Raw genomic sequence first — 18,485 nt, 5'->3', positions numbered from 1 at the left:
CCTCTAATTACCTACTTTCCAGATTTTTTTCAAGCTATTCCAGGTATCAAATATGTGTTTCTAATACCCTTGTTGGAATATAGTTTTGCCCAATGATTTTCCCTACTTTCCAATTCATAAAATAAAGTTATTGTATCCTAATGGTGGAGTCCTGAGAGAACAGCCTATCAGTGGTTATGATGAGCTGAGAAAACCAAGTGTCTGCTGAGAATGCACATTTGTCTTGCTGGGTAAGGTCATAGGCTCCAAGACCCCAAGGGCCATTAGAGCTCCTAATACGAGAGAGCATCCTGGTGTCTACTAACGGAAGTCTGGCATAGAAAACGTTCACTCAGGTGGTCTCAGCTAAGGAGTAGGCTCAAAGAGCAGACATAAAAGTAGCAGAGCATGTTCTCCACACACCAGCAGTAGAGTTTTGGACACTGGTGTGCCTATGGCATGCATGAGCTGGTTCTCATAGCCAGCCATGTCATGTAGAGGCTGCTGTGTGTTGAAGATGAGAAAAGCAAAAGCTGTGACCATATGGCTCTGCCTAAGAGCTGACATTGCTGCTCTGTCAGCTGGCTCTGTGGACATCAGCATCCTGAGCTAACTCTTGGAAGCTCATGTCACCTCTCCTTAAAAGAACGAGAAAGAATGAGAAGCATGAGAAGGTTTTATAGGCTCTCGACAAACCTCCAACCTGTAGGTGACATGCAGCTGAAGAGAACAATGAGTGTAGCCATCCACAAAACATTCTACGTACTTCAAACATTTATGAGACTTTTCCAGTCAACTTTCTCATAACTCAAATGTATATTTCCTGAGCACCAACTGAATCGATGATAATTCTGTGTCACAATGTGAAAAAGTTGGACACACTCATGAGAGGAAGACTCGAACAGTTCAGTCTGAAAATGGTACCCAGGGAGCAGAGCTGGGATAAGCCTGGGTTCCGGTTTTTTAAGATACTTGAAGCTAATCAATTTTAAGGGTGCCATTTAAGAAAAATTGTAATTATGAATGTAAATAGAATAAAAATCAAATATTCATCACAACAAATTACAAGCCGTCAGGAGGCTGAGACAGGATTGCTTAAAGTTCAAAGCAAGCCTGGGCTGTACATATCTACATATCAAAATCAACTATAATGACATAGTATGTTACCATCCTGACATATTAGTCCCATATTTTAGGGCTGCAGTTAAATATGGAAAGTATAAAGTCTATAAAAACTAGGGCATTTCCAATTTTCTTGACAGGAAGTAAAATAAAATATTTTATCTTCCTTCCTTTTTTCCTTCCCTCCTCTTTTAAAAAATATTTATTTATTTATGCATTATAAGTACACTGTAGCTGTCTTCAGACACAACAGAAGAGGGCATCAGATCTTATTACAGATGATTGTGAGCCACTATGTGGTTGCTGGGATTTGAACTTAGGACCTCTGGAAGAGCACTGACTGCTCTTAACCACTGAGCCTTCTTTTCAGTTCCTCCTTCCTTCCTCTTTTCCTTCCTTCCTTTCTTTGTTCATTCATTCCTTCATTTCTTTTTAGACATTTATTCTGTGTGCATTCGTATGTATATGCAACTGCCTCTTGTGTGTGCTCATTGAAGTCAGCATTTATACCTTCCTTTGGTACTTTCTACCTTACGTTTTGGAGACTGAGTCCCTCAGAGTTTCTGAAGCTCACTGTTTCCACCAGGTTGCCTGACCAGACAATGCCAGGATTTCCCCTGTCTCCTCCCTCCAAGGATTCCCCTGTCTCTGCCCTCCCTGCCCAGTTCTGGAGTCACAAGCATGCCCAGCTTTTACGTAGGACAGGAGAATCCCAACTCATGTCCTTGTGCTTAAGCAGCAACCACCTCACCCAGCGAATCATCTCTCCAGCCTCAAACATTTTGAATCCACAGTAGAGCTGAAGCTGTGGAAGAAGCCCAGATAGAGAAAGAGAGGGGCACAGAAAATCACCCAAAATAACTTCATATCAGCTCCAGTGCAGGTTGGAGAACCAGGAGAAAGCTCAGTAAAGGGTAATTCTGTGAGGGTGACGAGGCAATCACCGACAGAGACTACTCCTGTTAGTGGTTGGTGGAAGACTGGAAATCACCACCAGACTCAGAAAATTGAGCAACAGAACACCAATGGTGATTCAGAGGCTTCAGCTGGGCTTCAGTGTCTATACCTGAAAAATAAAGGAGGAACTGCATGAATCTGGATGCTTCCAGGAAGTAGTGAGAAAGAGCAGAGCTGTAGCACTATCCACAGGGCAAGCCTGCTCTCAGGTCCAGCAGAGAAAGCGCAGTACCTGCATTGCCAGTTGTGACGTTTGAATGTCTCACCTGATCACGCACAGTGTATCAGTCTTGCAATCAAAGGGACTTAAAATAGAATGTTGGCTCCTAGATTCAAAATGTCTTGGTCCTTCTGAATCTTGTTTCATCAAAACCCGGAAAGTAACCCAATCCCTTTCACCTCCAGTTATCCCAGAAACAGATTTTAGGCATTATAACTCTTTGTTCATAAATATTCTAGAGTTTAACTCTAAACGAAAGAGCTTTTAAGCCAGATGTGGTGGTACACATCTCTAACCACAGCACCCAACAGATCCCGGTCCAATATATAATCCATCCTGGACTATATATTGAGATTCTAACTAAATAGCAAATCATAACAAAGCTAAAATAAAAATGGCCTCTGAACTAAACAACAAAGACCTTAAAAGTAACATTCATGAGCTACCACATGAATTGAAGTGAATACTCTATGAATTCTAACAAACAGCAAGTCAAATACTTCTTTGATTGGTACCAATAACTAAAAAGCAGACAAACAAAAATAAATCCAGATCCCCAAGTAGTAACAATGAGAAGGCTGTGTTGGTACCTTAGTTTCACGCCATCTGGAAACACAGGGGAGCAGAGGGGTCCGAACCTCTAGATCTTGACAACTTTCCATTTACAAAATGGCCGACTCAGTTCTCTTTGTATCATGAAGAGTAAGTTCACTTTACTGTTTCGGTGTGAAACTGGAATAATGACCAATCCTAATGATAAAATACTATAACAGTGCACAAGGTTATTATGAATATTAAAAGAAGTTATACATGGCACACACTTGATGTGTAACCATCACCCAAGAATGTTACTTCTCTTTCTCGTTTGAATCACAAACTAATTTGCAGCAATGTTTCTATTTTTAATAGTGTATAATCCAGGCTCTAATTTTTCTCCCTCGTGTATTTTCAACAGTCTCTCAGAGAGGGTAGTTTAGGTTGAATGTCATCCAAGGCCCAGAGAGATTTATTGTCTTGCCCAGAGTGCACAGCTGTTAAATGGCAGAGGCAGAGTTTGCATGGCAACCTCCTGACTCTCTCTGTTCCTCTGAACCCATGACATCAAATGAAAGTTTAAGTTGTGCTTCGAATGTTATTATGTTCAGAGGAAGGTTGATATATAACAGCCTCAAGAAAAAACTGTCACCTCAAGAAAAAAAGAATAGTTTCATTCTGCAATGTTTTTGAACTAATAGAGGAAAAGGCACTACTTAAAGAAAAACAAACTTATTTTTGATTGCCCAGTGTACTGGAAGCCTCAGCTTTTCTATCTATTAAAAGGAGTTAAGTGGTGGTAATGCATGTTCTACAGTTAACTACAATAAAGCTCGTGACCAATTCTATACATAAAATTTAAATTTTAACCATCAACTAGTAGTACAGATATACACACACACTCACACACATTCACACACACACTCACACACACACTCACTCACACTCACACACACTCACACACACACTCACTCATACACACACTCACACAAACACTCACACACACACACTCACACACACTCACTCACACACACTCACACACACACTCATACACACACTCACACATACACACACACACACACACACACACTCACACACACACACACACACTCAACTCACACTCACACACACCCCTGTTATCTCAGCACCCAGGTAGAAGAGGCAGGAAAATTGTTGCAAGTACAAGGCCAGCCTGGGCTATATTTTCAGTCTACTTGAAGCTACGAAATAGGACCCTGTCAAAGCAGAAGAAAAAGAAAGAAGGCAGGAAGGAAGGAGAGGGCAGATAGAGAAAGGAGGGGGGGAAGGTGGGAGGGGCCAATGAAGGGAGGAAGGGAGGAGAAAGGAGGGAAAGAGAAGGGGAAGAAGCTGGGCGTGATAGCACTGGTCTTCAATAGAGACTAAGGCAGGCAGATGTCTGTGGGTTCAAGGCCAGCCTGGCCTACATAGGAATTGGGATATAAACTAGCTGATGTCTAGATAATGAGACTCCATCTTAAAATAAAAATGAAAGTATCCAGTGTTTCTGGGAACACTCACCTGTAAGATCACAATAGTTATAAATTAGTGAACAAACGGTTTTTATTTTCTCATAAATAAGATGAGGTCTCACCCACACCCATACCTACAAGAAACACTGCTACATGGCCAAATGCTCAGTGCAAGCAGTGTTCCTTTTGTAACCAAGTGTGATCTGAATGTTTCTAAAGTCAGAAGTCACAAAGTGGCTGTGGCTAGCAGTGGGTCCTCCCCTGGCACTCAGCTCTGGCTGCAGGTGTTATTGATTCGCTCACACACTTTAACACTTCTGGATGGCTGTTAAGCCTCTGCTACAAAGCTATGGAAATAGTTACCCAGCTCTGATTTTCTTTGTACGGTCCTACCTTTCTTCTCGTGGTGTTTTTCTTTGGGGACCAGGTTAGATGTTTGTAGTTTGTTTGTATTTGGGTGAAAAGTTCTCCCTTAGATTTTCTCTCAGATACCTGTGGAGCAAAAGTAAATGATCCGGGCCTGGTGAGTAGTATTCCCTGGGTCGACCTCAATGAGAAGACAAAAGTGGCATTCTTGACCATGGGTAACCATTAACTGTCAAGCAGGAGAGGAATTTCCCACGACCTCAGACTATCACAGAAACCAAGGAGTGAGGAGCAAGGAGGAGTGCTGCCCTGAGCCCTACAGGAATGACTTCAAACAACAACAGAGGTTATCAAGAGGGAGCGATGGGAGGGATTGCAGCAACTCCGGCTGGTATCAGCTGGAGAATCTGAGGTCAACAAGAACTACTGGAGGTTAGGGAGGAGCTGGGAGGTTTTTCTGGTCCAGAAAATGAAGAAACAGAGTGTAAAGACCATAGGATTGCTTCTCTGTTTTTGTTTTGTTTTGTTTTGTTTTGTTTTCTGTGCTTCTGATACCCCACCACGGCATCCCTCAAGTCTAACAACCACCACCTTAAGAGAAACATGGAGGCTTCAAACATAGACAAAGCAAGAGTCATAAAGATAAAGATGGTGGCTTTGTTTTGTTTTGAGAAAGATTAGCTGACAGGCTTATAGGAAGGGTGATGATGGAGAAAGAGCCAACAGTACACAGAATATCAGTCACAAACCAGGATGACTCCGACTTGGCCTGCTCTGTGGAGTCCAGCCATTGGCACACAGCAGGTTTATTAACCATTAGAATGAGTTAGCTGTGAGGATGGATGTCCAATTTCCTGTTCTGAAGGTATAATTTATTCTTTTGAAACATGCTTTCGGGTTTTATTAATATTGACAACAAGCATTTTTAAAATTTTTAAACTTAGTTTCATTATCTATGTGTGTAAGCTCTGTGTAAATGTATTCCCATGTGTGTATGCCCATGGGGGTCAGATTAGTACATCATATCCCAGGTGCTAAGGGCAGAACACAAGTCCTCTGGGAGAGCAAAGCACTCTTAGCTACTGGGGCGTCTCTCTAACTACTTGGACAAAGTTTTAAGGTGTTAGAGACCTAAGTTATTCACAGCAGAGAAAAATTAAGGAATTCACCTTACTCCAAAATGCAAAGCAAAGGACTTTGAGGTAGAACGGATGAATAGCTAGACAAGATTAGAATGTTACTTAGGCGCACAGTGAAAGAGGGATCTGCTATGTTTATAACTGGGAACTATCCGCTGTGTTTATATTCATGTCTGTGTGCTTACTGTATCTCTTAAAGGGTAGAAGCAATCTGGAAAGAAAGCATAACAATGTTGAATCAAAAACAAAGTTGTCTCTTAACTAGCTCATGGAATCGCAGGAAGAAGTCCAACAGCTGATAAATGAGCCTCCAGAATTTTCAACTGATGTTCACATAGGGGAGTAAGTTCACTTGAAGATGTTTGAAATCAAGGTACATTTATTTAAGATTAGCAAAGCAGATTGCAGGGGATGGGGGGGCACTAACAATGGGTTAAGACATCTAGAGAGGTGGCTCAGTAATTAACGCACTCTCTTAACCACGTCCAGAGAACCAAGCCAACATCCACATAACCTGTCTCACAACCACCTATTACTCCAGCTCCAGGAGATGCAGCGGGCACATGCATGTGCACATAGGAGGATGCCTTAAAGGAAAAGGATGTGTCGCTGGAGCAACAGCTCAGGGGTTAAGAGTACACACTGCTCTTTCAAAGGATCCTAATTTTGCTCCCAGCATACATACTGGAAGGCTCACACTGTCTGTAACTCCGGCCTTGTGAATCTGAACCTTCTCATGTACATATATATTCCCCCATACTTGCACACATGTAAACACATAACTTAAAAATTTATCTTGAAAAATAAGGAGGAAACTGGGACGAGGGATAGCATTTGAAATGCAAATAAATAAAGTAAACAATAAAAGTGAAAAAAAAAGTGAAAATAAATAAATAAATAAATAAATACGTGAAAAGAAGAAGAATGAACTGGGTGTGGTGGTACAGGCCTGAGTGTTTCCAGTGCTTAGGAGGCAGAGGCAGGAGGATCTCTATGAGTTCAAGACCAGCGTGGTCTATATAGTAAGATCTGTATAAGTGTACCTCTCGTGTGTGTAGGCCCATGAAGGTCAGATTAGTCCTCTATATAGAAAGCATTTGGCTGTATTAGCTGTTATCAGGCCATTGACAAAAACAGTATAGAATAAAAAGTAGTGTCGGGCAAACAATAATGACATTAGTTAAAGACATTTGAGATTTGAAGTAGAAATATTCAGTTGTTCATCAGAAATGTTGTTTCAAGGGCCAAGATTCACCAGGAGGTACATCCATGGGTGATAGCCTAAACAGTGGAAACTGATGAATGAACATTTTCGTGAAATGTCACTTCTAAACCAGGTTCCAAAAGAAGTCATAAAGGTCCACTGGTAACTATGGCATCCAGTGATTTGTTTTTTAATCAGGATGCTTAATTGGTGCTTACATATTTCATTATGGGACACACTGCCTGAGAATGACACCAGTGGTTAAACTTTTCGAAGGACACTCAGTAAGCTTACTAGGATGAAGAGACGCGGCCCACTCCCGAAGAGTCTGATTCAATGGTTTGCCATAGTGTTCAGGAATAGGCATGTTTAGAGAGCATCTGCAACCTGGCTGTGGTGGGTGTCTGACTGGGAGCCTAGTGCAAGGGAGGCAAGGGTGAGTTTTGAAACCAGCCGTCTAGACCCCACAGTAAAGCCTCGGTTCAAAAAGTAGGAGGAGGAGGGGAAAACAAAACAAAACACAACTTCAGATGCTTGTTATACACAATGAAGTCCATAAAGTTCTTTCTTAATATTGTGGTGTGTGTGTGTGTGTGTGTGTGTGTGTGTGTGTGTGTGTGTGTGTGTGTGTGTTGTCCACAGAGGTTAGAAGAGGGCATTGGATCTCCTGGAGCTGGACTTTAAAGCCATGCTAAGCTGAACAGAACTCAGGTCCTCTGAAGAGCAGCAAGCACATTTAACTACTAGGCCATCTCTCTAGCCCCCAAGTTTTGTGGAGTTCTTTTAGAAAACATAATTAAAAGGAAGGACCCAAACAGAGTTAGAATTTTGCACTGTGAACCTTGCTTTCACAATGGTGATGTTAAGCTTCTCTCAGAATATTTTCTTTTAGCTTAAAATTTAAACCTAGAAATTATTTCTCCAGAACAGTTTATAATATATTTGTTCCCAGGCTTAATAGGAAAGACAAGAACAGTGAAAGCTAATGACAAAACCATCAGTGGTACAAATGATCAATTTTAAAAGTTTAGTCATCACGCATTTTAGAGAAAAGCCTAAATTGACCATCAGAAATCCTACACTGTATGACATCAGCATTGACATTGGGCGAGGCCTTATCCTTTCTGTACTATGGATTGAACCCAATGCCTTGCACTAGGTGAGCATCCCACCACTGAGCTACACGGCCAATCCTTCTAGTGCTTTCACATCTCTAGGCTTCTGATTTCCCTTTTTTTTTTTTTCAAGACAGGATTAGGGTAAGAAAATCTTGCTCTTACTCTTGCTCCATTGCTCTTGCTCTTGCCTTCCTGTCCCTTCTTTCTCCATCCCCCCACCATGCTCATGGCCAGTCTCTCCTCCTCTCTTCCTCTACCTCTCTACTCTTCTCTCTTCTGCCTCTACCTCCCTCTTAACTCCCCACCCCATGCCCTGAATAGACTCTATTCCATACAAAGAAGAAAGAAGAAGAAGAAGAAGAAGAAGAAGAAGAAGAAGAAGAAGAAGAAGAAGAAGAAGAAGAAGAAGAAGAAGAAGAAGAAGAAGAAGAAGAAGAAGGAGAAGAAGAAAAAGAAGAAGAAGAAGAGAAAAAATATCTTTAGAGTTTAGGTAAGATTAATGTGTGGCCTCTTCATTTGTGTTGAGACAAGGAAGCAGGTTTAGTCATCTAACCCACCGGAAATGGCGAATTCCTGTGGTTCAATGTCTGTATAGTAGGAATGGCCCATTAGCCATACTTGATCTATGAACAGTCTGTCAGTTGGCTCCTTCAGTTTTTCCTCCTATCTCTCTCTGGTCTCTCCAGGGCCACAAGCAGACCCACCTGTGCATACTTCAAAGCTCTGTGCCTTCAAAGGTCGATTGCTCTTTTCTACTTCTAAGTTTAAAAGTCCCAGAAAAGTGCTGAGCAGATCCTCACTTCAGACAAGCATTCCAAGTAGGGTGCCATGATTGACTAGAACTGCTCCACTCTCCTACCGCAGGGACTGACGGGATAGAATTCTCTGTGAGTTCCTGGATTTGGTTTCTCTAAAGAGGCTTGGTATGCAGGATATGGTATTGAATGCCTTTAATTCCAGCACTTGAGGAGGCACAGGCAGGCAGATTTCTGTGAGTTTGAGGACAGCCTGGACTACGTAGTGAGACCCTTTCTCAAAATAATCAAATACAATCTTTTGTAAAAGCCCCCCAGGCACGGCAGTGTATGTCTGCATTCCTAGCACTCTGGGGTTGTTGTCTGAGGCTAGTCCGAGATATAGAGCGGTATAGCCCTGTCTCAAACAAAACAAGGAATTCTGGAACTGGAAGGACAAACCTATGGCAAATCAATTGCTAACTCAACTGATTGTCTTCTGCTGCATCGGTGGCGATTTAAAATATATTTCACTTTATTGAGGATGGGGGATGGCTTGGTGGTTAAAGTGCAGGCCACATGCAAGATTTGAAGCTGAAATTTCAGGACCTACATAGAAACTGAATTCATAGCATGAGCATCCGTGATCTCAGCACACCCCTACAGAGAAATAGGAGGGAGAAACAGGAGGATTCTGAGAAGCTAGTTAGCCTAGACAACAGAAAAATGAGACTCTGACTCAAATAAGGTAAACTGTGAGGACCGATGAGGTTGTCAGGTTACCCTCTAACGTCCATACCGCCACTGTGACATCTGTGTGTTGCATTCACACACGGGACTGTGTGCACGTGCGCGTGCGTGCGCTCACACACACACACGCGCACACACACATGCACACACATCCAACACAAGCACACATACATACTTTATTATTGAGAGGCGGTCCTATCATTAGACTGAATTAAGCCTAATTCAAAATTTTTGTGACTTAGAAGCCATTTCCCCGTTTTGAATCTATTTTTTTCATCTGATAAATGTATTATAAGTACATCAAAAGACTACTATGGGATTATATGAAACTGTGTGTCTAAAACTACTTTGAAAATTGTAAAGATCCGTAACTTTAAGAGAGGTTTCATTCAATGAGCACAGAGTGCCCGCTGTGGGTTTCGAACTCTCCTCGGTGCTAGGGAGGCAGACATGGGTACAGTGGGGTACAGTGGGGTACAGTGGGGTACTTTTTGCCCTCATATCTGACAGGTCTTTGTTAACGTCCAGTGCATAAATAAGCTCAGTACATCTTAACTTGCTAAATCTTTAAAATAGATCAAGTAGGCAAGAATTGGGTCAGAGGTTATATTAGTGTGAGAAACATGGGGATAGACTATATCTTGTAGAGATGATAGTCAAAATTTGAGTGTAAAATGAGCCACTTGAAGAAAATCTTCCATTTTTCCACTATCACTTCATGACTTTTTTTAAAATTCTGTTTACCTCTTAAACAAATGATTTCCTCCTCAGACAAGTAACAGTGAAATCCCATCTGGTATCTTTCTTTAAATGCAGTCCTATAGCTTCAGAAGAGAATGCTTCTCATTTCTCTATGCACAGTTAAACTGGAATGAGGCGGTCCTAACCACCTCCCTCCCACTCCTGCAATCTCATATCTTTTTCCCAAAGAAGTCAGTTTTGAGCTTTAATCATGTTAGTTTTTATTTTTATCTTTTCTAGGTATACTTCTCATATTGAACTATGTCATCCTCTTCAAGTTTCTGCTTTGAGAAGGAGCTCATAAACCTGAGCCGTAAGAAATTATTTCATGATACTGTAGCCACTAAATCTAATGTGTCAGTCTATCTGATTTCTCTGATGGTGATTGGGATTTCTACAAAGCATATTGAGCCATGTTTTCAAATGAATCTTACAGATTTAAAGATGATTAAACAATAAAATATAATAGACATTTTGAGAAATGCCTGTCAAAAGTATTTGCTTGCCTATGCAACATATGATTACTTACGTTTGTAACACACACTGACCATACTGCATTAAGTTTCTATCTGCAGCAGAACTATGTAAAATGTCCAAACCTAGAACAGCTTAGTGCTCACAATCTCCTCCACTATAGAGGCACCTGTCATCTGTCATTTAGAGTTCTGTCCTAACTTCCTAACACAGTTTACTTGACATTCATTGATGGCTTTTACTTGCTCATTTCATTCCTCAACAGATAATTGTTAAAGGCTGATTCTTTGCCAGGGGATGTCCTTGGGTGGGTGGGCAAGCATAAAACTAATAAAGCAAATTCTTCACACTCAAGGATATTATAAAGCAATACAGAAGATGGAGAACCAAAGACTAGTGTAATGCAGGATATATGGGGAATTTTAGGAACAATATTTTTCTCCATCTGTTTGTTCTCCCCCCCCATTGGGTATTCTCTGTATTTACATTTCAAATGTTATCCCCTTCACTCCCCACTCCCTCCTCCTTCCCCCTCCACTTGCTTCCTTGAAGGTGCTCCCTCTCCCAACCACCCTCAGTGCCTTGGCATTCCCCTACACTGGGAAAATGCACCTTCAATGGACCAAAGGTCTCTTCTCCCATTGATGCCAGACACTGCTATCCTCTGCTACATATGCAACTGGAGCCATGGGTCTCTCCATGTGTGCTCATTGGTTGGTGTTTTAATCCATGGGAGTTCTGGAGGGTTTGGTTGGTTGATAATTTTGTTCTTCCCATGAGGTTGCAAACCCTTGGAGCTCCTTCAGTCCTTTCTCTAGCTCCTTCATTGGGATCCCCATATTCAGTCTGATGGTTAGCTGAAATCATCCTGAACTGTAGCTGTGTGACTCTGGCAGAACCTCTGTGGGGGGATTCATATCTGGCTCCTGCCAGTAAGCACTTCTTGGCATCAACAATAGTGCTTGAGTTTGGTGGCTGCATATGAGGTGGGTCTTTAGGTGAGGCAGTCTCTGAATGATGTTTTCTCCAATCCATGATCCTCTATTTGTCCCTGTATTTCTTCCCATGAGTGTTTTATTCTCCCTTCTAAGAAGGACTGAGGCATCCACATTCTGGCCTTCCTTCTTTTTGAGCTTCATAAGGTCTGTGAATTGTTTGAGATTCTGAGATTTTTGGACTAGTATTGGCTTATCAGTGAGTGCATACCAGGTGTGTTGTTTGTGACTGGGTTACCACACTCAGGATGATATTATCTAGTTCCATCCATTTGCCTAGGAATTTTATGAACTCATTGTTTCTAATAGCTGAGTAGTACTTTATTGTGTAAATGTACCACAACTTCTGTATTCATTCCTCTGTTAAAGGACCTCTGGGTTCTTTCCAGCTTCTGACTATTATAAATAAGGCTGCTATTAACATGGGTGAGCATGTGTTCTTGTTATATGTTGAAGTGTCTTTTTTGGGCATATGCCCAGGATTGGTATAGCTGGGTCATCAGGTAGTACTATATCCAATTTTCTGAGGTTCCAGATGAGTTCCAGAGTGGTTGTACCAGCCTGCAATCCCACCAACAGTGGAGGAGTGTTCCTCTTTCTCCACATCCTCACCAGTATCTGTTGTCACTTGAGTTTTTGATCTTAGCCATTCTGACTGGTGTGAGGTGGAATCTTAGGGTTGTTTTGATTTGCATTCCCTGATGACTAGGGATGTTGAACATTTCTTTAGGTGTGTCTCAGCCATTCGGTATTCCTCAACTGAGAACTCTTTGTTTAGCTCCGAACTTCATTTTTTAATAGGATTATTTGATTCTCTGAAGTCTAAGTTCTTGAGTTCTTTGTATGTATTGGATATTAGCCTTCTATCCAATGTAGGATTGGTAATGATCCTCTCCCAAGCTGTTGGTTGCCGTTTTATCTTTTTGACAGTGTCCTTTGCCTTATGGAAACTTTGCAACTTTATGAGGTTCCATTTGTCAATTCTTGATCTTAGAGCATAAGCCATTGGTGTTCTGTTCAGAAAAATTTCCCCTTTGCCTATGTGTTCCAAGCTCTTCCCCACTTTCTCTTCTATTAGTTTCAGTGTACCTGGTTTTATGTGGAGGTCTTTGATCCACTTGGACATGAGCTTTGTACAAGGAGATAAGAAAGGATCAATTTTCATTCTTCTGCATGCTGACTGCCAGTTGAACCACCATCATTTGTTAAAGAAGCTGTCCTTTTTCCATTGAGTGTTTGTAGCTTCTTTGTTGAAGATCAAGTGACCATAGGTGTGTGGCTTCATTTCTGGGTCTTCAATTCTATTCCACTGATCTACCTGCCTGTCTCTGTACCAATACCACGCAGTTTTTTGTTTTTTTTTTTATCACAATTGCTCTGTAATACAACTTGAGGTCAGGGATGATGATTCCTCTAGACGTTATTTTATTGTTGAGAATAGTTTTCATTTGCAAATTGCTCTTTCACTATGTCTTAGTCAGGGTTTCTATTCCTGCACAAACATCATAATCAAGAAGCAAGTTGGGTAGGAAAGGATTTGTTCAGCTTACACTTCCCATATCGCTGTTCATCACCAGAGGAAGTCAAGACTGGAACTCAAGCAGGTCAGGAAGCAGGAGCTGATGCAGAGGTCATGGAGGGATGTTACTGGATTGCTTCCCCTAGCTTGCTTACTTAGCCTGCTTTCTTATAGAACCCAGGTCTACCAGCCCAGGGATGGCTCCACCCACAATGGGCTGGGCCCTTCCCCCTTGATAACTAGTTGATAAAATGCCTAATAGCTGGATTTCATGGAAGCATTTCCCCAACTGAGGCTCCACTCCTTTCTCTGTGATAACTCCATCTTGTGTCAAGTTGACACAAAACCAGTTAGTACAAACTCCATCAAGAATTAAGTTGGAATTTTGATGGGGATTGCATCGAATCTGTAGATTGTGTTTGGCAAGATGGCCATTTTTACTATGCTGATCCTTCCAAGCCATGAGAATGGAGTTTTTTTCATCTTCTGAGATCTTCTTCAATTCTCTTCTTCAGAGATTTGAAGTTCTTGTCATACAAATCTTTCACTTACTTAGTCAGGGTCACACCAAGTTATTTTATATTATTTGTGACTATTGTAAAGGGTGTCTTTTCCCTAATTTCTCTCTCAGCATGTTTATCCTTTGAGTAGAGGAAGGCTACTGATTTGAGTTAATGTTATATCCATCCACTTTGCTGAAGTTAGTTAGTTTGTTTGTTTTTATCAGCTGTAGGAATTCTCTGGTAGAGATTTGGGAGTATTCTATCATATTATCTTAAAATAGCAGTATCTTGACTTCTTCCTTTCCAATTTGTACCCCTTTGACTTTCTTTTGCTGTCTGATTGCTCTGGTTAGGACTTCTAGTAGTAAATTCAATAGGTAGGGGGAAAGTGGTCAGCCTTGTCTAGTCCCTGGTTTTAGTGGGTTTGCTTAAAATTTCTATTTATTTTGATGTTGGCTACTAGTTTGATGTAAATTGCCTTTATTATGTTTAGGTGTGGGCCTTGAATTCCTGATCTTTCCAAGACGTTTAATATGAAAGGGTGTTGAATTTTATCAAATCTTCTCTCAGCATCTAATGAGATGATCTTGCGCTGTTTTTCTTTGAGTTTGTTTATACTCAAAAAAGTGGATTACATTGGTGGATTTCCATGTGTTGAATCATCCCTGCATCTCTGGGATGAAGCCTACTTAGCCATGGTGGATTATCATTTTGATGTGTTCTTGGATTCTGTTTGCAAGAATTTTATTGAGTATTTTTGCATTGATGTTCATGAGGGAAATTGGTCTGAAGTTCTGTTTCTTTGTAGGGTCTTTGTGTGGTTTGGGCATGAGTGTAATTATGGCTTTGAAGAACAAATTGGGGGGTTTTCCTTCTGTTTCTATTTTGTGGAATAGTTTGGAGAGTATTGGTATTAGGTCTTCTTTGAAAGTCTGATAGAATTCTGCACTGGACCCATCTGCTCCTGTACTTTTTTTTGTTTGGAAGGCTTTTTATGACTTCTTCTATTTCTTCAGGGGTTATGAGGCTATTTAGATGATTTATCTGATCCTGATTTAACTTTGGTACCTGGTATCTGTCTAAAATACTTTCCATTTCCTCTAGATTTTTCAATCTTGTTGAATATAGGGTTTTTTTTTTTTTTTAAGTAGGGTATGATGATTTCTTAAATTTCCTCAGTTTTTGTTGTGATGTCTCCTCTTTCGTTTCTGATTTTGTTAATTTGGATACTTTCTCTTTGCCCTCTAGTTAGTCTGGCTAAAGGTTTATCAATCTTGTTGATTTTCTCAAAGAACCAAAAGCTCCTGGTTTTGTTGATTCTTTGTATTTCTACTTGGTTAGTTTCAGCTGTGAGTTTGATTATTTCCTGTCATCTACTCCTCTTGGGTGTATCTGCTTCTTTTTGTTCTAGAGCTTTTAGGTGTGCTATCAAGTTGTTAGTGTATGCTCTCTTCAGTTTCTTTTTGGAGGCACTCAGAGCTATGAGTTTTCCTCTTAGCACTGCTCTCATTACATCCCATAAATTTGGGTATGTTGTGCCTTCATTTAGTTAAATTATTTTTAAAAATCTTTCATTTCTTTATTTCTTTTTTGAGCAAGTTATCGTTGAATAGAGTATTGTTGTTTCCGTGTATATGTGGGCTTTTTGTTGTTTTTGTTGTTATTGAAGACCAGCCTTATTCCATGGTTATCTGATAGGATGCATGGGATTATTTCTATGTTCTTTATCTGTTGAGGCCTGTTCTGTGACTGACTATATGGTCAATATTAAAGAAAGTACCATGAGGTGCTGAGAAGAGGAAATTCTTTTTTGTTTTTTTTTTCTAGACGAAATACTAGTCTATTAAATCCATTTGATTCACAACTTCTGTTAGTTTCACTGTGTCTCTGTTCAGTTTCTGCCTCCATGATCTGTCCAATGATGAGAGTGGTGTATTGAAATCTCCCACTATTATTGTGTTTGGTGCAATATACGCTTTGAGATTTAGTAGTTTCTTTTATTAATGTCGGTGCCCTTGTATTTCAAGCATGTATGTTCAGGATTGAGAGTTCACCTTGATAGATTTTTCCTTTGATGTGTAAAAAGTGTCCTCCCTTGTCTTTTTGAATAACTTTGGTCAAAAATCTATTTTATTAGATATTAGAATACTCCAGTTTGTTTCTTGGGACCCATTTGCTTGGAAAGTTTTTTTCCAAGCCTTTTACTCTGAAGTAGTGTCTGTCTTTTCACTGAGATGTGTTTTCTGTATGCAGCAAATGCTGGGTCCTATTTACGTATCCAGTGTGATTGTCTATGTTACTTTAATGTGGAATTGAGTCCATTGATGTTAAGAGATATTAAGAAATAGTGATTGTTGTTTCCTGTTATTTTTGTTATTAGAGGTAGAATTATGTTTGTATGGTTTTCTTACTTTGGGTTTGTTGCAAGAAGATTATTTTCTTGCTTTTCCTAGGGAGTGGTTTCCCTCCTTGTGTTGAATTTTTCCATCTATTTTTCTTTGTACTGATGTGTTTATGGACAGATATTGTGTAAATTTGGTCTAGTCCTGGAATATCTTGGTTTCTCCATCTATGTTAATTGAGAATTTTGCCAGATATAGTTACCTGGCCTGGCATTTGTGTTTCTTGAGGCTCCTGTCTGGAGCTTGTCTCCTCTGTGGGTCTGTAGGCCCATGGGCTCAGGAAGGAGATTGCTTCTGGGTGCTCAGCTGTCTGTGGGCAGGCTGTGAGTCCTGATGGCGCTAAGTCAGCTCTGGGTCTGGGCCGAAACAGTCTTTTTCCAGGCATCACCATGCTATCAGTGCCTTGAGTGTCCCAGGCAGTCTGTTCCTGAATAGTCACTGATAAGAATGTCGGGGCTCACCTGTGGGCTCAGGAGGAAGAGTGCTCCTAAGGCTTCTCTGGTACTCAGCAATCTGCAAGCAGGCCTATGGTAGCGGGCTGGCTCTGGCCCTTACCTGCTCATTCTTTGGGGATTGTTTTGCCTACTCCGTCGAACTGAATGGCATAGCTAGTCTTTGCTATTTTGTGAGGTTTTTTCTTCCCACCCTTTATGCTCCTCCCTCCCGGTTTCACCCTCTATCATTAGATAGGTGAAAAAGAACTATATAGAAAAGAGGTCTATAAGTTCTTTCCTTTTATTTTTTCTTTTTAAAAAATATTTATTTATTTTATATATGTGAGTCACTGTCTTCAGACACATCCAAAGAGAGCACCAGATTCCATTATAGATGGTTGTAAACCATCACATGGTTGCTGGGAATTGAACTCAGGAACCCTGGAAAAACAGTCAGTGTTCTTAACTGCTGAGCCATGTCTCTAGCCCTCTTTTAATTTTTTCTCGAACATGACTACTAATGAACTACAACCAACACCTCTGAATGGCCAAGAGCTACCTACCCCACCTCTCCAGGTCCTAGCATTTGTGTACCCTCTGAGATGTTTCCAGAATTCTAAACATAACACAAACAGAGAAAGAATGTGCATCTGGCAAAATTATGCCTCTGATAGAGCATGAGGCAAATCATAGTCAGCTTCTTTGGACAGTCCAAGGCAGCCCCCACATCCCCACAACTAGGATTCAAATGAAAGAACATTTTTATACTATTTATGCGATTGTTTTTAAAGAAACCAAAAGTCCATAATTGTCACTAGAGAAAGGGTTAATAATATTGATTCAGAAATGTCCCTATAGGTTCCCAGGGACCTGACAAGGGCACTGCTGAAGTGCAGTAGGCCCTGCTGTGTCCAAGAAGTTTTGCTAGGGATTGTTTCTTGACAAATTTTCTCTCCTTGTGGGTGACCCAGCCATGCCTTTCCTTGATGTGCAGAAAAGGCTGGGCATTAGCCTAGACCATCACTTTATATTCCTCAGTGCTGAATAGCCCTAAAAGAATGCTGCTCAATGCCATGCTTTTGAAAAAGAGTGGATAGAATGTTCACATGGGATTGGTGCTACCCGGGCTAAAAAAGAGTGCAAGATAGAATATGAGGATTTTGAAGAATACTTTCTTTGGTTTAAAATGATGAAGCTAGTGCGTGAAATCAAGCAACAGCAAGAAAAGCTAATGAAAGAGAAGAAATACACCTCTCCACCTCACCATTTGGGCAAGGGGGAGCCCAGGCCTCAAGCAGAGCAGCTGGAAGCTGCTTTTCATGCTGTTTTCAACTAAAGAGAATGTTTAAGCTCCTTCACCAAGTATGAGAAAATAAAGAATTACTCAATCTTTAAAAAAAAAAAAAAAAAAAAAAAAGGTGGAAAACCCAATTCAAGGAGGAAAACTACACCGAGGTAAAAACAAGAAAATCCTAAGCAAGAAAACCAAAAGAAGAAAGACACATAGGCACAATTCTACCTCTAAAACCAAAAATAGCAGGAAACAGCAACCACTATTCCTTAATATCTGTTAACATAAATGTACTCAATGCCCCAATAAAAAGATATAGGTTATCAGACAGGATACATAAACAGAATCCAGCATTTTGCTGGATACAGAAAACTCATCTCAGAGACAAAGACAAACACTATCTCAGAGTAAAAGTTTGGGAAAAAACCTTCCAATCAAACAACCCCAAGAAACAAGCTGGAGTAGCCGTTCTAATATCAAATAAAGTAGATTTTCAACAAAAAGTTATCAAAA

General features: G+C 40.6%; 1 protein-coding gene across 1 annotated transcript; it reads left to right on the top strand.

Moving 5' to 3' along the window:
- Nucleotides 1-17,654: 17,654 nt before the first annotated feature.
- On the top strand, nt 17,655-18,017 carry LOC308420147 (NADH dehydrogenase [ubiquinone] iron-sulfur protein 5-like; the record flags this gene model as incomplete). The annotated part of the gene is given in 3 exon segments (XM_080916053.1): nt 17,655-17,726; nt 17,730-17,732; nt 17,736-18,017. Coding segments are annotated over 3 exon segments (357 nt in total).
- Between the last annotated feature and the right edge of the window lie 468 nt (nt 18,018-18,485).

This window comes from Micromys minutus, assembly GCF_963924665.1.
Source record: "Micromys minutus genome assembly, chromosome: 4".
Classification (NCBI taxonomy): domain Eukaryota; kingdom Metazoa; phylum Chordata; class Mammalia; order Rodentia; family Muridae; genus Micromys; species Micromys minutus.
The sequence above is the reverse complement of the archived record's forward strand: the minus strand, read 5'-3'. Positions and strand labels throughout refer to the sequence as shown.